Genomic DNA, 19,416 nt, shown 5'->3' with positions numbered 1-19,416 from the left:
TACCTCTGGTGGGAGGTGGAGGAGAGGGAGGTGTGTCAGCAGGTTTAGTTATCTCTGGTGGAGGAGAGAGAGGTGTGTCAGCAGGTTTAGTTATCTCTGGTGGAAGGTGGAGGAGAGGGAGGTGTGTCAGCAGGTTTAGTTACCTCTGGTGGAGGAGAGGGAGGTGTGTCAGCAGGGTTAGTTACCTCTGGTGGAGGAGAGGGAGGTGTGTCAGCAGGTTTAGTTACCTCTGGTGGGAGGTGGAGGAGAGGGAGGTGTGTCAGCAGGTTTAGTTATCTCTGGTGGGAGGTGGAGGAGAGGGAGGTGTGTCAGCAGGTTTAGTTACCTCTGGTGGAGGAGAGGGAGGTGTGTCAGCAGGTTTAGTTACCTCTGGTGGAGGAGGGAGGGAGGTGTGTCAGCAGGTTTAGTTACCTCTGGTGGGAGGTGGAGGAGAGGGAGGTGTGTCAGCAGGTTTACTTACCTCTGGTGGAGGAGAGGGAGGTGTGTCAACAGGTTTAGTTATCTCTGGTGGAGGAGAGGGAGGTGTGTCAGCAAGTTTAGTTATCTCTGGTGGGAGGTGGAGGAGAGGGAGGTGTCAGCAGGTTTAGTTACCTCTGGTGGGAGGTGGAGGAGAGGGAGGTGTGTCAGCAGGTTTAGTTATCTCTGGTGGGAGGTGGAGGAGAGGGAGGTGTGTCAGCAGGTTTAGTTATCTCTGGTGGAGGGGAGGAGGGGAGGTGTGTCAGCAGGTTTAGTTATCTCTGGTGGAAGGTGGAGGAGAGGGAGGTGTGTCAGCAGGTTTAGTTACCTCTGGTGGAGGAGAGGGAGGTGTGTCAGCAGGGTTAGTTACCTCTGGTGGAGGAGAGGGAGGGGTGTCAGCAGGGTTAGTTACCTCTGGTGGGAGGTGGAGGAGAGGGAGGTGTGTCAGCAGGTTTACTTACCTCTGGTGGAGGAGAGGGAGGTGTGTCAACAGGTTTAGTTATCTCTGGTGGAGGAGAGGGAGGTGTGTCAGCAGGTTTAGTTACCTCTGGTGGGAGGTGGAGGAGAGGGAGGTGTGTCAGCAGGTTTAGTTACCTCTGGTGGAGGAGAGGGAGGTGTGTCAGCAGGTTTAGTTACCTCTGGTGGAGGAGAGGGAGGTGTGTCAGCAGGTTTAGTTACCTCTGGTGGGAGGTGGAGGAGAGGGAGGTGTGTCAGCAGGTTTAGTTATCTCTGGTGGGAGGTGGAGGAGAGGGAGGTGTGTCAGCAGGTTTAGTTACCTCTGGTGGAGGAGAGGGAGGTGTGTCAGCAGGTTTAGTTACCTCTGGTGGAGGAGAGGGAGGTGTGTCAGCAGGTTTAGTTATCTCTGGTGGAGGAGAGGGAGGTGTTTCAGCAGGTTTAGTTATCTCTGGTGGAAGGTGGAGGAGAGGGAGGTGTGTCAGCAGGTTTAGTTATCTCTGGTGGAGGAGAGGGAGGTGTGTCAGCAGGTTTAGTTACCTCTGGTGGGAGGTGGAGGAGAGGGAGGTGTGTCAGCAGGTTTAGTTACCTCTGGTGGGAGGTGGAGGAGAGAGAGGTGTGTCAGCAGGTTTAGTTACCTCTGGTGGAGGAGAGGGAGGTGTGTCAACAGGTTTAGTTATCTCTGGTGGAGGAGATGGAGATGTGTCAGCAAGTTTAGTTATCTCTGGTGGGAGGTGGAGGAGAGGGAGGTGTGTCAGCAGGTTTAGTTACCTCTGGTGGGAGGTGGAGGAGAGGGAGGTGTGTCAGCAGGTTTAGTTACCTCTGTTGGGAGGTGGAGGAGAGGGAGGTGTGTCAGTAGGTTTAGTTAACTCTGGTGGGAGGTGGAGGAGAGGGAGGTGTGTCAGCAGGTTTAGTTATCTCTGGTGGAGGAGAGGGAGGTGTGTCAGCAGGTTTAGTTACCTCTGGTGGGAGGTGGAGGAGAGGGAGGTGTGTCAGCAGGTTTAGTTATCTCTGGTGGGAGGTGGAGGAGAGGGAGTTGTGTCAGCAGGTTTAGTTACCTCTGGTGGGAGGTGGAAGAGAAGAGGGATGGATGGAGTTAGAACGTCTAATTATTTCTGTAGGTAAGTTTACGTGTTGTATGCATGGGGTCTAGGGCCCAAAGTAATTGGGGGCCCAGGGTTCAGACTCACATCTCTACCCAGAACGAGAGGAAAAGCAGCAGAGTAAATGATAGAGGAAGACAAGGGGCTGAGGTCTGTAGACCTTCATGGAATATTTTTGGCTCTCTTTTGTAGCTCAACTACTCGTTGACCAAGCCCTGACCAGACTACACAACATAATTAGACTTCACAACATAATTACATTCCTGGAATAACAACCTTCTCTAATACACCTGATCCAACTTGTGTATACAGGTTCAGAGATCCTATCTGTTTCTTCATTTCTGTTTCCACACTCATCTGATGGAAAGCTGCACCTTTTCTCAGATTTTATTTATTTTGCTCCTTTTCACCCCAGTATTGCTACTTGCACACTCATCTTCTGCACATCTATCACCCCAGTGTAGTGTTAATTTGCCATACTGTAATAATTTTGGCACTATGGCCTATTTATTGCCTCACCCCCCTTATCCTACCTCATTTGCACACACTGTATATAGACTTTCTCTATTGTATTATTGACTGCATGTTTGTTTATTCCATGTGTAACTCTGTGTTTGTGTCGCACTGCTTTGCTTTATCTTGGCCAGGTCGCAGTTGTAAATGAGAACTTGTTCTCAACTAGCCTACCTGGTTAAATAAAGGTGAAATGGCTTTTTTTAAAGACCAAGCACCTGTGGTTGGATCGTTGTCTGTGCACCTCGTGTCTACACCTGGCAGTAAAATGCATCAAATGTATATCCTACGTATGCATTGTGATTGGATTACATTGCCATGTTACAACCACAAGTTCATATCACATGCCACGTGCAGTAAGGCAGAATGAATGATTGGGTCTCACCAGATATAGGCACAAAACTGATCACAAGATGCATGTTATTTATTTTTTCAAATAGATTGTTATACTTTTATTCTAATAATTCAACACCCTCTAATACAGTCGTGGCCAAAAGTTTTGAGAATGTCACAAATATTAGTTTCCACAAAGTTTGCTGCTTCAGTGTCTTTAGATATTTTTGTCAGATGTTACTATGGAATACTGAAGTATAATTACAAGCATTTCAAGTGTCAAAGGCTTTTATTGACAATTACATGAAGTTGATGCAAAGAGTCAACATTTGCAGTGTTGACCGTTCTTTTTCAAGACCTCTGCAATCCGCCCTGTCATGCTGCCAATTAACTTCTGTGCCACATCCTGACTGATGGCAGCCCATTCTTGCATAATCAATGCTTGGAGTTTGTCAGAATGTTTGGTGTTTTGTTTGTCCACCCGCCTCTTGAGGATTGACCACAAGTTCTCAATGGGATTAAGGTCTGGGGAGTTTCCTGGCCATGGACCCAAAATATCGATGTTTTGTTCCCCGAGCCACTTAGTTATCACTTTTGCCTTATGGCAAGGTGCTCCATCATGCTGGAAAAGGCATTGTTTGTCACCAAACTGTTCCTGGATGGTTGGGAGAAGTTGCTCTCGGAGGATGTGTTGGTTTCATTCTTTATTCATGGCTGTGTTCTTAGGCAAAATTGTGAGTGAGCCCACTCCCTTGGCTGAGAAGCAACTCCACACATGAATGGTCTCAGGATGCTTTACTGTTGGCATGACACAGGACTGATGGTAGCGCTCACCTGGTCTTCTCCGGACAAGCTTTTTTTCCGGATGCCCCAAACAATCGGAAAGGGGATTCATCAGAGAAAATGACTTTACCCCAGTCCTCAGCAGTCCAATCCTTGTACCTTTTGCAGAATATCAGTCTATCCCTGATGTTTTTCCTGAAGAGAAGTGGGTTCTTTGCTGCCATTCTTGACACCAGGCCATCCTCCAAAAGTCTTCACCTCACTCTGCGTGCAGATGCACACACACCAGCCTGCTGCCATTCCTGGTGGTGCCCCGATCCCGCAGCTGAATCAACTTTAGGAGACGGTCCTGGCGCTTGCTGGACTTTCTTGGGCGCCCTGAAGCCTTCTTCATAACAATTGAACCGCTCTCCTTGAAGTTCTTGATGATCCGATAAATGGTTGATTTAGGTGCAATCTTACTGGCAGCAATATCCTTGCCTGTGAAGCCCTTTTTGTGCAAAGCAATGATGACGGCACGTGTCTCCTTGCAGGTAACAATGGCTGACAGAGGAAGAACAATGATTCCAAACACCACTGGAAATGTTTTGGGGGGGATTCAGTTCATTTGCATGGCAAAGAGGGACTTTGTAATTGATTGCAATTCATCTGATCACTCTTCATAACATTCTGGATTATATGCAAATTGCCATCATACAAACTGAGGCAGCAGACTTTGACACAAATATTAATTTTCACATTCTCAAAACTTTTGGCCACAACTGTAGAATGCCAGCCATACAACATTATACTATGGAAGTAAAATAGTGACTTAAGTGTACAACCATGTAAAGTATGATTTGCAAATGTCAAATATGAGTTGCACCTGAATAATGAGTTTTGTAATTGCAAAAAATATTTGCAAACATTTAACTTATTTTGAGAATAAATGCAACATCACTTGCAAGTGCATAACTTGATGTTTGAATAAATACAACACTTGTAAACATGTAAGTTGATATGTGAATAAATTCAATAAGATTTGCAAGTATGCAACATTTGAGAATGAATGCAACTCATTTACTAAACTTGCGACTGTTTAATCTTTTCCTGCGAATCAAAACTATATTTGCCGATGTCGAATCTGTGTGCTCAGAGTTTTGCCACTAATTTAGCGACTAACCTCTGCCAATAGTTTTGTAGTTGTAAAAAAATAATTCTGCGAGCAAGCAGCAGAGAAAACACGAGTTCTGGTGGACAGGGATTATTCTGACCAATCAGGTGAGGTGTTTATCCTTCTTGAACGTGCGTTCACGTTTCACAGGGTTCCGGTCTGACTAGCCTGTATCTAGTGGTTCTTACGTTGTGTAACAGAGAAATTAGTCTAGTTATGTACTTGTTATTTGGTTGAGACTAACAGTTTAGAAAGTAATTATTTGCTCTATGTATATTTGGTGTGTAGTTGGTTGGTTTTGAATGTTAGCAAGCTGAGCTCTCTTCTCAAGTTGGTTAAAGTTAGCTAGCTTGCTAATAATGTTTTGAGAAGAACAGGCGAGCTCCCTGTAGAATCAAGACAAGGGGATGGGGAAGGAGATTAGCTAGATGTGCAGTTGCTTCATCTGTTTGATGCAGTGCCGAGGCGAGATGAGAGCTCACTGCTACTGTGATAAAAAGGTGAGATCTCCAGGGCCATTTATTTTTTTAATCTGGCCCTGGACACAACCTTTGGCTTTTTTCAGTCCTCAACAAATCTATTTTGTTTATGGAAGTAATAGCTATCATAGTCCTGTTTTATATACAGCTACAGAAAAACATACTTTTATTATATATATATATATACACACACACACACAAAAGTATGTGGACGCCCCACTAAAATCAGTGGATTCGGCCATTTCAGCCACACCCGTTGCTGTCTGGTATATAAAATTGAGCACACAGCCATGCAATTTCCATAGAGAAAACATCGTCAGTAAAATGGCCTTACTGAAGAGATCAGTGACTTTCAATGTGGCACCGTCAAAGAAAGGATTTCTGCCCTGCTAGAGCTTCTCCGGTCAACTGTAAATGCTGTTATTGTGAAGTGGAAACATCTAGGAGCAACAAAACGGACAGAATGGCTCACAGAACGGAACTGTTGAGTGTTGACACGTGCAGCGTGTAAAAATCGTCTGTCCTCAGTTGCAACGCTCATTACCGTGTTCCAAACTGCATCTGGAAGCAACTTCAGCACAAGAACTGTTCATAGGGAACTTAATGAAATGGGTTTCCATGGCTGAGCAGCTGCACACCAGCCTAAGATAACCATGCGCAGTGCAAGCGGTGGCTGTTGTGGTGTATAGCTCGCCGCCATTGGACTCTCAAGCAGTGGAAAAGCATTCTCTGGAGTGATGAATCACACTTCACCATCTGGCAGTCCGACGGATGACTCTGGGTTTGGCGGATGCCTGGAGAACGCTATCTGCCTGAATGCATGGTGCAAACTTTGGAGGAATAATGATCTGGGGCTGTTTTTCATGGTTCAGGCTAGGCCCCTGAGTTCCAGTGTAGGGCAATCTTAACGCTACCGCATACAATGACAAGACGATTCTGTGCTTCCAACTTTGTGGCAACAGTTTGGGGAAGGCTCTTTCCTGTTTCAGCAAGACATCTTTTTTTTTTTACCTTTATTTAACTAGGCAAGTCAGTTAAGAACAAATTCTTATTTTCAATAACGGCCTAGGAACAGTGGGTTAACTGCCTTGTTCAGGGGCAGAACTACAGATTTGTACCTTGTCAGCTCAGGGATTCGATCTTGCAACTTTTTGGTTACTAGTCCAACACTCTAACCACTAGGCTACGCTGCCGCCCCTGTGCAGAAAGCGTGGTCCATACAGAAATGTTTTGTCGAGATCGGTGTGGCAGAACTTGACTGGCCTGCAGAGCCCTGACCTCAACCCCCATCGAACACCTTTGGGATGAATTGGAACGTCGACTGCAAGCCAGGCCTAATCGCCCAACATCAGTGCCCGACCTCACTAATGCTTTTGTGGCTGAATGGAAGCAAGTCCCCTGAGCAATGTTCCAACATCTAGTGGAAAGCCTTTCCAGAAGAATGGAGGCTGTTATAGCAAAGGGGGACCAACTCCATATTAATGCCAATTATTTTGGAATGAGATGTTCGAATAGGTATCCACATACTTTTGGTCTTGTAGTGTACACACATATACAGTTGAAGTCAGAAGTTTACATACACTCTAGCCAAATACATTTAAACTCAGTTTTTCACAATTCCTGACATTTAATCCTAGTAAAAATTCCCTGTCTTAGGTCAGTTAGGATCACCACTTTATTTTAAGAATGTGAAGGGTAGCCTTCCACAAGCTTCCCACAATAAGTTGGGTGAATTTTGGCCCACTCAGTTACACAGAGCTGGTGTAACTGAGTCAGGTTTGTAGGCCTCCTTGCTCGCACACGCTTTTTCAGTTCTGCCCACAAATTTTCTATAGGATTGAGGTCAGGGCTTTGTGATGGCCACTCCAATACCTTGACTTTGTTGTCCTTAAGCCATTTTGCCACAACTTTGGAAGTATGCTTGGGGTCATTGTCCATTTGGAAGACCCATTTAAGACCAAGCTTTAACTTCCTGACTGATGTCTTGAGAAGTTGCTTCAATATATCCACATAATTTTCCTCCCTCATGATGCCATCTATTTTGTGAAGTGCACCAGTCCCTCCTGCAGCAAAGCACCCCTACAACATGATGCTGCCACCCCCGTGTTTCACGGTTGTGATGGTGTTCTTTGGCTTGCAAGCCTCCCCCTTTTTCCTACAAACATAACGATGGTCATTATGGCCAAACAGTTCTTTTTTTGTTTCATCAGACCAGAGGACATTTCTCCAAAAAGTACGATCTTTGTCCCCATGTGCAGTTGCAAACAGTAGTCTGGCTTTTTTATGGCGGTTTTGGAGCAGTGGCTTCTTCCTTGCTGAGTGGCCTTTCAGGTTATGTCGATATAGGACTCGTTTTACTGTGGATATAGATACTGTTGTTTCCTCCAGCATCTTCACAAGGTCCTTTGCGGTTGTTCTGGGATTGATTTGCACTTTTCGCACAAAGGTATGTTCATCTCTAGGAGACAGAAGACGTCTCCTTCCTGAGCAGTATGACGGTTGTGTCGTCCCATGGTGTTTATACTTGCGTACTATTGTTTGTACCGATGAACGTGGTACCTTCAGCTGTTTGGAAATTTCTCCCAAGGATGAACCAGACTTGTGGAGGTCTACAATTTGTTTTCTGAGGTCTTGGCTGATTTCTTTTGATTTTCCCATGATGTCAAGCAAAGAGGCACTGAGTTTGAAGGTAGGCCTTGAAATACATCCACAGGTACACCTCCAATTTACTCAAATGATGTCAATTAGCCTATCAGAAGCTTCTAAAGCCATGACATTTTCTGGAATTTTCCAGACTTAGTGTATGTAAACTTCTGACCCACTGGAATTGTGATACAGTGAGTTATAAGTGAAATAATCTTTCTTTAAACAATTGTTGGAAAGATGACTTGTGTCATGCACAAAGTTGATGTCCTAACCGACTTTCCAAAACTGCAGTTTGTTATTAAGAAATTTGTGGAGTGGTTGAAAAACGAGTTTCAATGACTCCAACCTAAGTGTATGTAAACCTCCGACTTCAACTGTGTGTGTGTGTGTGTGTGTGTGTGTGTGTGTGTGTATATATCAAATCAAAGTTTATTTGTCACGTGCGCCAAATACAACAGGTGTAGACCTTACAGTGAAATGCTTACTTACAGGCTCTAACCAACAGTGCAATTTTTAAGTAAAAAAATAGGTATTAGGTAAACAATAGATAAATAAAAAAAAAAAGTAAAATGACAGTGAATATAACAGTAGTGAGGCTATATACAGTTTGTACCTGTACAGAGTCAATGTGCAGGGGCACCGGTTAGTCAGGCTAATTGAGGTAATATGTACATGATTGTATAGTTAAAGTGACTATGCATAGATGATAAACAGAGAGTAGCAGCAGCGTAAAAGAGGTGTTGGTGGGGGGCGGGACACAATGCAAACAGTCTGGGTAGCCAATGCGCAGGGGCACCGGTTAATCGGGCTGATATATATATATATACACACACATACCATACATACATACATACATACATACATACATACATACATACATACATACATACATACATACATACATACACACACAGTAGTAATGCTCTTTACACATTGTAACATACATACACACACACAGTAGTAATGCTCTTTACACATTGTAATCTACATAATATATCGTCACTAACTGTAGAAAGAAAATCAAATCGCACTTTTGCCTATAAAGTGAACTACTGTTTGCTAAGCCACATCGTGCACTATATCCAGAATATGAATATGTTAATGTGGATCCCAGGAGGAACTGTATGTTAATACCAGGTGTAATGCTAATGGGGTCAGAGAGACAGACAGTTGCGTGTCAGAGTTAACATACTTTCTATGAATGCTGATGTTCGAGTCAGAATGTGCCCAAACCCGTTCTTATTACCAACCAGTATTGTAACTATAGGAAGCTCAAATTGGACTCAGGCATTCACAGCCTCTGCTGTGTCTGCTTTCCTTTGAAGTGGATTCAATCCCAATGTCTTGTGCTTGAATCAAATGTATGTCTATCTACAGTTGTATATCATCAGGCTGACTGGCCAACCCAAGCCACAGTTTACCAGCACTGGTAGTCATTGTTCAGTAGAGACTAGTCTCTGAGCTCTACAACTGACGAAGCTACGTGGAGCCAGATCTTTACTCACCTGACTAGCAGCCTCATTGCTGCTGCTAATTTATAGCCGTCGCTAATAAAAGCTGCTAATAAGAATATCATAAGAGCTTTATGTTTTTTTTTCACTAAGCCCTGGGGGACCTTAATGAGCCCCTCCCATTTCAACAGGTGTAGCCCATCTGTTTGTTTATGTCTCTGTGGCTGTTCTTATACACGCAGCCAAATTCTGATATATTGCCCAATTATTTGCAAAAGATCTGATTGGTCAAAAGAACCATCATTACATTATAGATAGAATTCTGTAATTAGGGCACCAGCCTCCCTGTTACCGTTGCCATTGGCGACCGGCTTGAGGGGCAGCTGTATGAAATCTTATGTTTTCCAATCTGGAAAAGTGGTGTCCACTTGAAAGGAAATAATTGGCCAATCAGTGACCCCTTGTAACTGTCAGAGTATCAGGATAATGTGATGAAGGTTTCTCATGTAATCAAATAAGTAGTGTCAAGTTAAATATAATCAAGGTAGATGAACAGCCTGGTGAGGTTACACCATGGTCAACTTTAATTTGAGTGTGTTGTCCTGTTATTACTGGATGTTTCTATGGTTCTGTGTAGCCTAGTCCTTGACCTAGCTGTTAACGGGTGTTGGTATAAATCAGTGTTCCCTGTTGTTTTGCCTGTAGGTGAGGGTTAGTAGATGTATTTATTGTCTTTATCACATGACTGTAGACGATCATCACCCTGTCTCTCTCTCATCACCCTGTCTCTCCCTATTACCCCACACCCCACAATTAAAAAAAGAATAATTCTCTATCTCCTTAGACAGTACACCCTCAATTCTCTATACCGCATCTCTCTCCTCCCTCTCCCCTATCTCTTCCCTCTCTCACCCTCCTCACTCCCACCCCTTCCCATATCTTCCTCTCTTCTCCCCTTCCTCCCTCCCCTCATCCCCCTATCTCTGTTGTAGCTGGGTTTCAGCGCCACCTGTTGGACCCTCTGATGCGGTTCCACTACTCCTTGAGGAACCTACAGCTGCAGGAGGTGGAGTATGTTCTCATGCAGGCCATCTCCCTCTTCTCTCCAGGTAACATTATGCCACACACACAGACTCCGTACCACGCTGTGACTTTGCTTCATTCTTCCTACTTTCAATACATTTAAAGGCCCAGTGCTGTCAAAACGTGATATTCCTGTGTTTTATATTTCCACACTATGAGATTGGAATAATATTGTGAAAATGATGATAATGCCCTTATAGTGTAAGAGCTGTTGGAAGACCGCCTGAAATGTTCAGCTGGTTTTGGTGGGATGGAGTTTTGGCATGCCTGGTGACAACACCAGGCAATAAATTAGTTAATAGACCAATAAGAGTTCCAAACCTTTCTGCCAATAACAGCTAGTTTTCAGTTTTCCCCTCTCCGCTCAAACCACTCCCAAACAGTCCTAGCAAAAGTATTGCTTGAGAAATGTCTCTTTACTAAGAAGCTATTTTTGGTTCTTTTTGACCATTTCTTTCAAAACATTTACAGTACGGTCCTTAATTGTTACCAATAAATTATTTGATATTGAGATAAAAAGGGCTACATTAGACCTTTAAATACATCCAAACTTGTGAAGAAAGACTGTTGAAATTAGTGTTTAACTTCTCTTGGGTAGGGGGCAGTATTTTCACGGCCGGATGAAAAACGTACCCAAATTAAACGGCCTACTACTCGGGCCCAGGAACTACAATATGCATATTATTATTAGATTTGGATAGAAAACACTCTGAAGTTTCTAAAACTGTTTGAATGATGTCTGTGAGTATAACAGAACTCATATGGCAGGGAAAAACCTGAGAAAAATCTAACCAGGAAGTGGGAAATCGGGTGCTTGGAGTCTTTTCAAGTCATTGCCTATCCAACACACAGTGACTTAGGGTTCATTTTGCACTTCTTAAGGCTTCCACTAGATGTCAACAGTCTTTAGAACCTAGTTTCAGGCTTTTGCAGTGAACAGAGAGCGAACAAGAAGGCCGGGAAGTTGGTGACTCAGGAAAGGACATGAGTTCATTGGCGCGCATTCACATGAGAGGTAGCTGTGTTCCAAAACGTTTTTCAAGACATTGGAATCATCCGGTTGGAATATTATTGAAGTTTTATGTTAAAAAGTGCCTAAAGATTGATGCTATACAACGTTTGACATGTTTCAACGAACGTAAACATAACTTTTTTTTAAACTTTTCGTCGTGAAATTTTGGCCGCGCTTCCTACATTTGGAGTAGCTTACTGAACGCGCAAACAACAAGGAGGTATTTGGACATAAATTATGGACTTTATCGAACAAAACAAAATTTATTGTGGACCTGGGATTTCTGGAAGTGCCTTCTGATGAAGATCATCAAAGGTAAGTGAATATTTATAATGATTTTAGATGACTCCAAAATGGCGGGTATCTGTATTGCCTAGTGTATGTTTCTGAGCGCCGTACTCAGATTATTGCAAAGTGTGTTTTCCCCGTGAAGCTTTTTTTTAAATCTGTCACAGCGGTTGCATAGAGGAGATGGTTATCTAAAATTCTTTGAATAACAGTTTAATATTTTATCAACGTTTATGATGAGTATTTTTGTAAATTGTTGTGCTGATTCACCGACAGTATTGGAGGCAAAATATTTTCTGAACATCACGTGCCAATGTAAAAGGCTTTTTTTGGACATAAATATGAACTTTATCGAACAAAACATACATGTATTGTCTAACATTGAGTCCTAGGAGTGTCATCTGATGAAGATCGTCAAAGGTTAGTTCTTAATTTTAGCTGAATCTCTGGTATTTGTGACCCCTCTCCTGCTTGGAAAATGGCTGTGTGGTTTTTCTTGTGTTGTACCTGTCCTAACATAATCTAACTTTATGCTTTCACCATAAAGCCTTTTTGAAATCGGACAATGTGGTTACATTAAGGAGAAGTGTACCTTTAAAATGGTGTAAAATAGTCGTATGTTTGAGAACTTTGAATTATGACATTTTGTTGTTTTGAATTTGGCGCTCTGATTTTTCACTGGCTGTTTAATAGTGTGTCCCGTGCCCAAGAGAGGTTAAATGACTTTGTGAGGCAGTGGTAGTTGTCTCCCCAAATGCTTATGTGGTTGAAAATGTTGTGTCCTGATTGGCAGATCGTCCGGGTGTGATCAATCATGGTGTGATTGATAGTCTGCAGGAGAAGCTGGCTATCGCGCTGAAGGTCCACATCGACTCCAAGAGGGCCAGGCCTGAGAAACAGTGAGTCTGTCTAAATATTGGATTTCATTGAGACATGAGACGTGTCATTAGGCATGATGTTGGATAATGTGCCTAGGAATACTCTGTCTTCATAGTGACCTCTTGGGCCCTATATCCCTGTCTCTCTTGTCCTCCTGTCCCTGTCCTCCCTGTCCCCCCAGCCTACTGTACCCTAAGATTCTGGCGTGTCTGACGGAGATGAGGACTATGAATGAGGAGTATACCAAACAGGTCCTACAGATTCAGGACATCCAGCCAGGCAACTCATTTGACCCACTCATCCTGGAGGTGGTCAGCAAGGACCCCTGAGACAGACACACCCAGACAGGCAGCAGCAGGGATGCCTAAATCACTTTCCGTCAGGTTTCAACAAGGACATCTAGGGAGAACCTCAATTACATACTCCCTGTGTCCTCTCTCCTCGACTCCTTCTCAAAACCCATTGGATGAAAGAGCCAGAGGTCCCTCCCTTCTGACCTTCTCTTCCAATGGGTTTTGAGAAGGAGGCGAGGAGAAAGGACACAAGGAGTATGCAATTGAGAAAAGGACCTAAATCACTTTCAGACAGCTTAATCCACCTTCCTCAGCCCGATATACAGAACGGATGCCTAAATAACTGTGATGCTTCAACAGAGACATGTAAAACTGCCTATGGGGTGATTGAATCATTTTCCCTCTCAAGACTGTAGCTTTTATTTTATTCAAAATAGATCAAAATATATCAAAAGAGCTATACGTAGTTTTTTAATGTGTGCTTGCTTGTATGTTTTTTTTCTTTCATCATTCAATTATGCATATTGCCAACGCAAAATGATTGTCAGAGACTCAGACAATTGTGTTTAAAGCACTAATGCAAAATCATCTTATACAGGACTGAACAAGGGGATGTCCCCTATGGTTCTACAGAGGTTTAAGGAGTGATTTTGTTTTCTGTGAACACTCTTTGGCTGCTGTATTTCCTAAAAGATGGTCAAGTGCCTCCTTAAGTGTGAGACAAAATCAATCTAGTACATATTAATTTATCCTCATCGCAGAAATGTCACAGTTGAAAAGAACACAGTACAATCAGAATCTAAATGTGATATACATCATCTTATATGTATTGTTAACGTTACAAATGATGCAGGTACCTATATTCTGTGTTTTAGTGTATTTGTGTTCTTGCCTTGTGACGTGAATGTTGGGTTGTGTTTTTTGTTTCTAGACATGTACAGACATGTGTTTGGCTGTGTGAGCATTGGGTCATGGTTTTGTCGTTGGTGTTTTCTGCCTTAAATATTTATATTTCTGTGTGCTGTAACACTAGTAGACACACAGGACCCTCCATGGCCAGAACCTTATCACCTTTGAACTTTGTTTTGACCTACTAGTCCTACCTCCCATGACCTCAGGTCTAAAATTCCTTAGGCTTTCCTCATTCTATTAGTGTACTGCCACACAAAGATTTGGTGTCTGAAATGTATGGATTGAGACAATAGTTTTTCAATGGACGTCATCAGATAATGCAGCCTGGTCTCATAGACTAGATGTAACATATTAAAAGCAAATACAGAACACTCAAATGAGTATGATAGGTTACATTTGGTATGGTTAAATAAGACAGATGGATACATAAGGCAAAAACAAAAGTAGGGTGATTGGTGTATATCGCAAAAGTCTAGTAACCCAAAGGTTGCGAGTTCGGATCTCATCACGTACAATTTTAGCTAATTTTAGCTAATATCAACCTTTCAACTACTTGCTACTATGCAACTACTTAGCATGTTAGCTAACCCTTCCCCTATCACTAATCTTAACCCTTTAACCTAACTCCTAAACCTAACCTTAACCCTAACACCTAGCCCAGCTAATATTAGCCAGCTAGCTAACGTTAGCCACCTACCTAGAATTCGTAACATATTGTACATCATGCAAATTCTTAGCACATTGTACGTTTTGCTAATTTGTGACATATCATACGAAATGGGTGATGGACAACCACAAATGAATACATATCATACGAAACATAACATATCATACTAAAGGGAGTATCTCAGATTTACGTACAGAATAATAGGAAATGCTTTGAGACCAGGTTGGATAATGGATGATAATCTGTAAAAAAAAAAAAAAGAAACACACAAGCTGTCTGCCTTGCATGTGTATGTAACTCATCCAGAAAACAGTTCATGAGTAGAACTTTTGACATACAAAAACGGACAATGGTGAATGCATTTGCATTTTCATGTCTCAACTGAAAATCTCACTTTTTAAAAGTTAATATTCTGTTAACTCATGCGTCATACCCAAATAATGTTGTTGACTCATCCTATACAAAGCATAAATTGGAGAAAAACACTTCAAACACCCCACCTCAAACTTGTATCTCAAACAGTGTTTCAAAAATGCTTTCCTCATAGATGATGTCATCACAGGTGGTCCTATGTGTCTCAGCCAATAGAGTATGGCGTTTACAAGGGTTGTGGGTTAGATTCCCACTGGGGCCACCCATATGTAAAATGTATGTATGTATGACTGTAAGCCGCTTTGGATAAAAATGTCTGCTGAAATGTTATATTATCAGCAGTCTACTCACATGCATTTTTTGAATGACCGGTATACGCCCACTCCATTCCAACACAGAAAATATGCTTTTTAACATAAGAAAACTATTTCACTCATATTGTAATTAATTATAGGTCATATTTCATAGAAATCTGCAAACACTGGACAGTTATTTTAAGCTCTTTTGTTGGAAACAAGCTTTCAGGAAGCTGTTCTATGTTAAAATAAAAGTTATACATTTAAATTGTTATATTAGCCTGAAGTGCTCTCTTCAATCAAACCCTCAAATGAAGAGGAATCTAAGTTTGACTATAACAGAACCATGTAGAACAGGGCTGGGCAACATATTTCCCATGGGCCGGAGACCATTCAGTCTGTCCCACGGGAGGTTTGAGTCATTTGGAATATTAGTATTTTGGGTAAAAAAAACACTGCAGGCTACTCTTGAACACCTAAAACTACATAAAAATTATGTTGAAATTATAATGGACCTGTGCGTTTTTAAATAACTGCCCTTTTCCTGGCCCGCAAATGGCTTTTGACAAACAAATCAATCCGAACGCAATCCTCCTCTGAATTTTGATACCCCTTATTGCCCACCCGACATAGAATGTGTGGCTGGATGAAATGGATGGGCTGTGGCCTCATGTGGCTAGTCATCTACTGTAGTGTGTTGTTAGTCATAGCCTGCTGTTCTACTGTACATACTTAGCTCTACGACAGATGTCACAACAGGGAAAGAACACACACACACAGACAGAGGTCAAGACTTGTTCATTTCCAGGCTATCCTACTCTTTATTTAATGCAAATGACAGTACCAGGAAACCAGGGAACTATTCCTCAGGGCACGCAGGGGGAAGTATTTACAGGGGCGAACATTTAGGATACCTTCACAGAACCAAAAAAAAAAACATTTAAAAATGAAATAAAATGTCACAAACCGAGGCATTCAAGTAGTAGTGGTATTGTTATACAGTTAGTTTTCCGTCGTCTTTTAGTTTTTCTTTAAACTCAGTTAGCATATTCTTCTGCCACGAGGGTGACGATGCCACAGTCGGTATATTATAGTCCACTATCCTTGCTTGTCTTTTTGTTTTGGTAACTGAAACGGTTGTGGTGTGGATTGACATGGTTCACTCTGGTTGAACTGGAGTCAGGGGAGAGAGGTGAAGTGGTCACACTGGTGGGATAGATAGCAACACGTTGATGAACACAAATATTACAGCAAACAGGATGGGGTGGCACGGGAGGGGGACATGATAAACCCCTCAGAACACAGAGGGATGGAGGGTGGAAAAGAGAAGGGGTGTGTAGACAATGAGATACAAGGTACTGCATTACCTCTGAGGATGGCTTGTCACAACATCAATATCATCAATTGGCGTAATGGCTTTGATACCAGAAGCATCATTTTGACTGAATACATAATGTACTCTAATGTATGTCTATGCTATGTTGACTCTGTTGTCTGTTGTGTGTGTGGAAGATATTTCTGCACCCTAGTGAAACCATAACAACCATTCAAGCACAGACTTTTCTTCAAATCGGGACAACAATCTTGAACTATATATAGATAATGTTTAAAAAACAGATTTGTAACAAAAAGCTTTAAACATGGGGGAAAGGAGGTTGAAGATGACTTGTACATACAGAGAAAGAGAGAAATTCTAACATTAAACTAACATTGGCACAACTCTTGACTGAAACTGAGATCTGAGAGGAGGGGGCAGAAAGTCATTCAACAGCACCTAAGGAGGATGTAAGGTTATGTGATGGGAGGGGAGGGGTGGGGTGGGAGGTAAGGGGGGCAAGGCGAAGGTGTATGAAAGAAAAGGCACTCCAAACTATAGATACACTATACATGACTAGGTGTTGTTCCAATAATAAAGCTGTCATCTACTGTAATGTACAGGTAAAGATTGAACTACATGGCTGGATAAAGCATCATCATCATCATCATCATCATCTACAATATCCAACAAACAAGTCTGTTTTTTTCTTCTTTTCTTTTCTCCCCCCATATCTTTGTTTTTGCTCATAAACAGTACATGGCTCTACATATATACTGTACATGCCATGATCACAACATAAAAACAGAAGAAACTAACAAACATAAAAAACGAAAATATGAGTCAGGATTTGGTGAGGAGCATATGAACTGTATACATATACACAGTGTAGTTGTGTTGTCCTATTGAACCTGTGTGAATATGTCTGGGTAAGTAAGACGCTCTACTCTGAGAGACTGTACCAGAGAGGTGCTTGTGTGGTTCAGGTGGAGAGAGATAGAGGAAAGAACAGAATGCTAGACTAATGTTCAATTAACGTTGGACAAACATTTGATGAACATTGTACTAACACTGAGTCAGTGGTCACAATCGGAGAGCCAGGAGGGACAGAGGACTCCTCGCAATCTAGCCAGAAACAACAAAGACCTCTCTCCATGGCTGAATTCCAAATCAAATGCTAAGGGGGTAGAAGCTAGGGGCTGGTTTGGAAGAAAAAGTCTTCATCTAAAGAGACGGAAAGGTGTGGGGGAGACATCCCCTCCAAACTGACTGCATTACAACACAGTCATCTGATAGAGATAAATAAAAATAGTTAAGGAACAGAGCGTTTTTCTAGTCCTGTCTACAGCATTAACATACCAATAATTACATAAAGGAAAACAGGGAAGTGACTGCTGAAAAAAAGGCTTTTCTAACCAAAGAAATCACACCACCTTGCCTCTTCACGTCTTTAGGCAGTAGCAAATATTGCCCCTGCTCTGTGAGCCAACAACTAACCGTTACGGATTCTGAACCATTGAAGTTAAATATACATATATCTATATATATTTGTACATAATGCAAAGTAATTTATAAACTGTATGTATGTATACACTGAGTGTACAAAACATTAGGAACACCAGCTCTTTCCATGACAGACTGTCCAGGTGAATCTAGGTGAAAGCTATCCCTTATTGATGTCACTTGTTAAATCTACTTCTCAGCATAGAGATAAAGGTGAGGAGACAGGTTAAAGAAAGATGTTTAAGCCTTGAGACAGTAGAGACATGGATTGTGTACAGTATGTGTGACATTCAGATGTAATGGGAAAGACAAAATATTTGAGTGCCTTTGAATGGGGTATGGTAGTAAGTGCCAGGCGCACCGGAGTGTCTCAAGAACTACAACGCTGCTGGGTTTTTCACATGCAACAGTTTCCCGTGTGTATCATTTATGGTCTACCACCCAAAGGACATCCAGCCAACTTGACACAACTGTGGGAAGCATTGGAGTCATCATGGGCCAGCATCCCTGTAGAACGGGGGTGTTCCTAATGTTTTGTACATTCAGTGGAAACGTAATACAAGCACACAGAACCATAGACATCTGACATGTCAATCTAAATGATCCCACCCATCCTAAGCCAAGGGAATATAAAATAAAAACAGAATAAAACTGTTCGCTAACCGTTTAAAAACAACCCCGAGCAAAACCTCCCTTCTGATTGGACTGTCCACATATATCAGGACCTTCATGCATCGGCGTGTGTTGGTAAGAATGTATGTGTGTGTATGTATGTGTGCCTCATGCCTAATTAGCAGAAGTGTGGACGTCAATGCAGGGGTGAAAGGTCACTCTGGGTGCTCCTAACTATACTCAGGCCATGCACTACAGGAGGAGGAGCCTGGGTGGCCATCCCAACCAGGGGGTGTCAGAGGGGAAGTGATGAGGATATGAAGTTGGGGGGGGGGGCTTCATTGTGGACAAGGAAGAGGAGGAGGGTGAGGGGACAGATAATTACTTTGATACATAGATTGTCCTCTTGAAAACATTAGCAGGCTAGTATTGTGTATATATGGTACGTTTATATATGAATACTCTTATATTTCATCAGCCCCCACCACTCCCTCCCTCTAACAGACCATAAAGATGTCCTCAGTGGAGTAGGTTGCAGAAATCAAACACTTAGATGGGTGACGTGGAGGGCTCAGTTAGTTGCGTTGTTGTTGTCATCTGTTTTAAACCCTGCCATGTCATCATTCTTACAGCTGGCACCCAGGTGCACCCCTGATTGGGGCGATGTGGGGGGGGTCAGAGAGGGAGGGTTCAGGAGGTGGAGTTGGAGGCAGAGGCTGAGGCGGTAGTGGTGCTGGGGCCACGATCTGTGCTGTTACCATCTAGAAAGGAGGACAGGAGAGTAGGGAGAGGAAAATTATTTACTCATTTACAC

General features: G+C 42.5%; 2 protein-coding genes across 4 annotated transcripts in view; one reads left to right on the top strand and one right to left on the bottom strand.

Annotated features, from left to right (window-relative positions):
* Positions 1 to 15,446, top strand: part of nr1i2 (nuclear receptor subfamily 1, group I, member 2) — a 63,941-nt gene extending 48,495 nt beyond the window's left edge. For both annotated transcript variants that reach the window (XM_045707778.2, XM_082969125.1), the window contains exons 7-9: positions 10,363 to 10,479; positions 12,547 to 12,652; positions 12,814 to 15,446. In XM_045707778.2, the coding sequence (XP_045563734.1) occupies positions 10,363 to 10,479; positions 12,547 to 12,652; positions 12,814 to 12,961 (371 nt within the window). In that variant the 3' untranslated portion in view covers positions 12,962 to 15,446. The remainder of the gene's footprint in view (positions 1 to 10,362; positions 10,480 to 12,546; positions 12,653 to 12,813) is intronic.
* Positions 15,447 to 15,966: 520 nt separating this feature from the next.
* The window catches only part of LOC106586650 (glycogen synthase kinase-3 beta), a 55,063-nt gene continuing 51,613 nt past the window's right edge, over positions 15,967 to 19,416 (bottom strand). For both annotated transcript variants that reach the window (XM_014174159.3, XM_014174161.3), the window contains exon 11: positions 15,967 to 19,363. In XM_014174159.3, the coding sequence (XP_014029634.2) occupies positions 19,293 to 19,363 (71 nt within the window). In that variant the 3' untranslated portion in view covers positions 15,967 to 19,292. The remainder of the gene's footprint in view (positions 19,364 to 19,416) is intronic.

The sequence above is a fragment of the Salmo salar genome, chromosome 25 (assembly GCF_965601325.2).
Source record: "Salmo salar chromosome 25, fSalSal1, whole genome shotgun sequence".
Classification (NCBI taxonomy): Eukaryota; Metazoa; Chordata; class Actinopteri; order Salmoniformes; family Salmonidae; genus Salmo; species Salmo salar.
The sequence above is the reverse complement of the archived record's forward strand: the minus strand, read 5'-3'. Positions and strand labels throughout refer to the sequence as shown.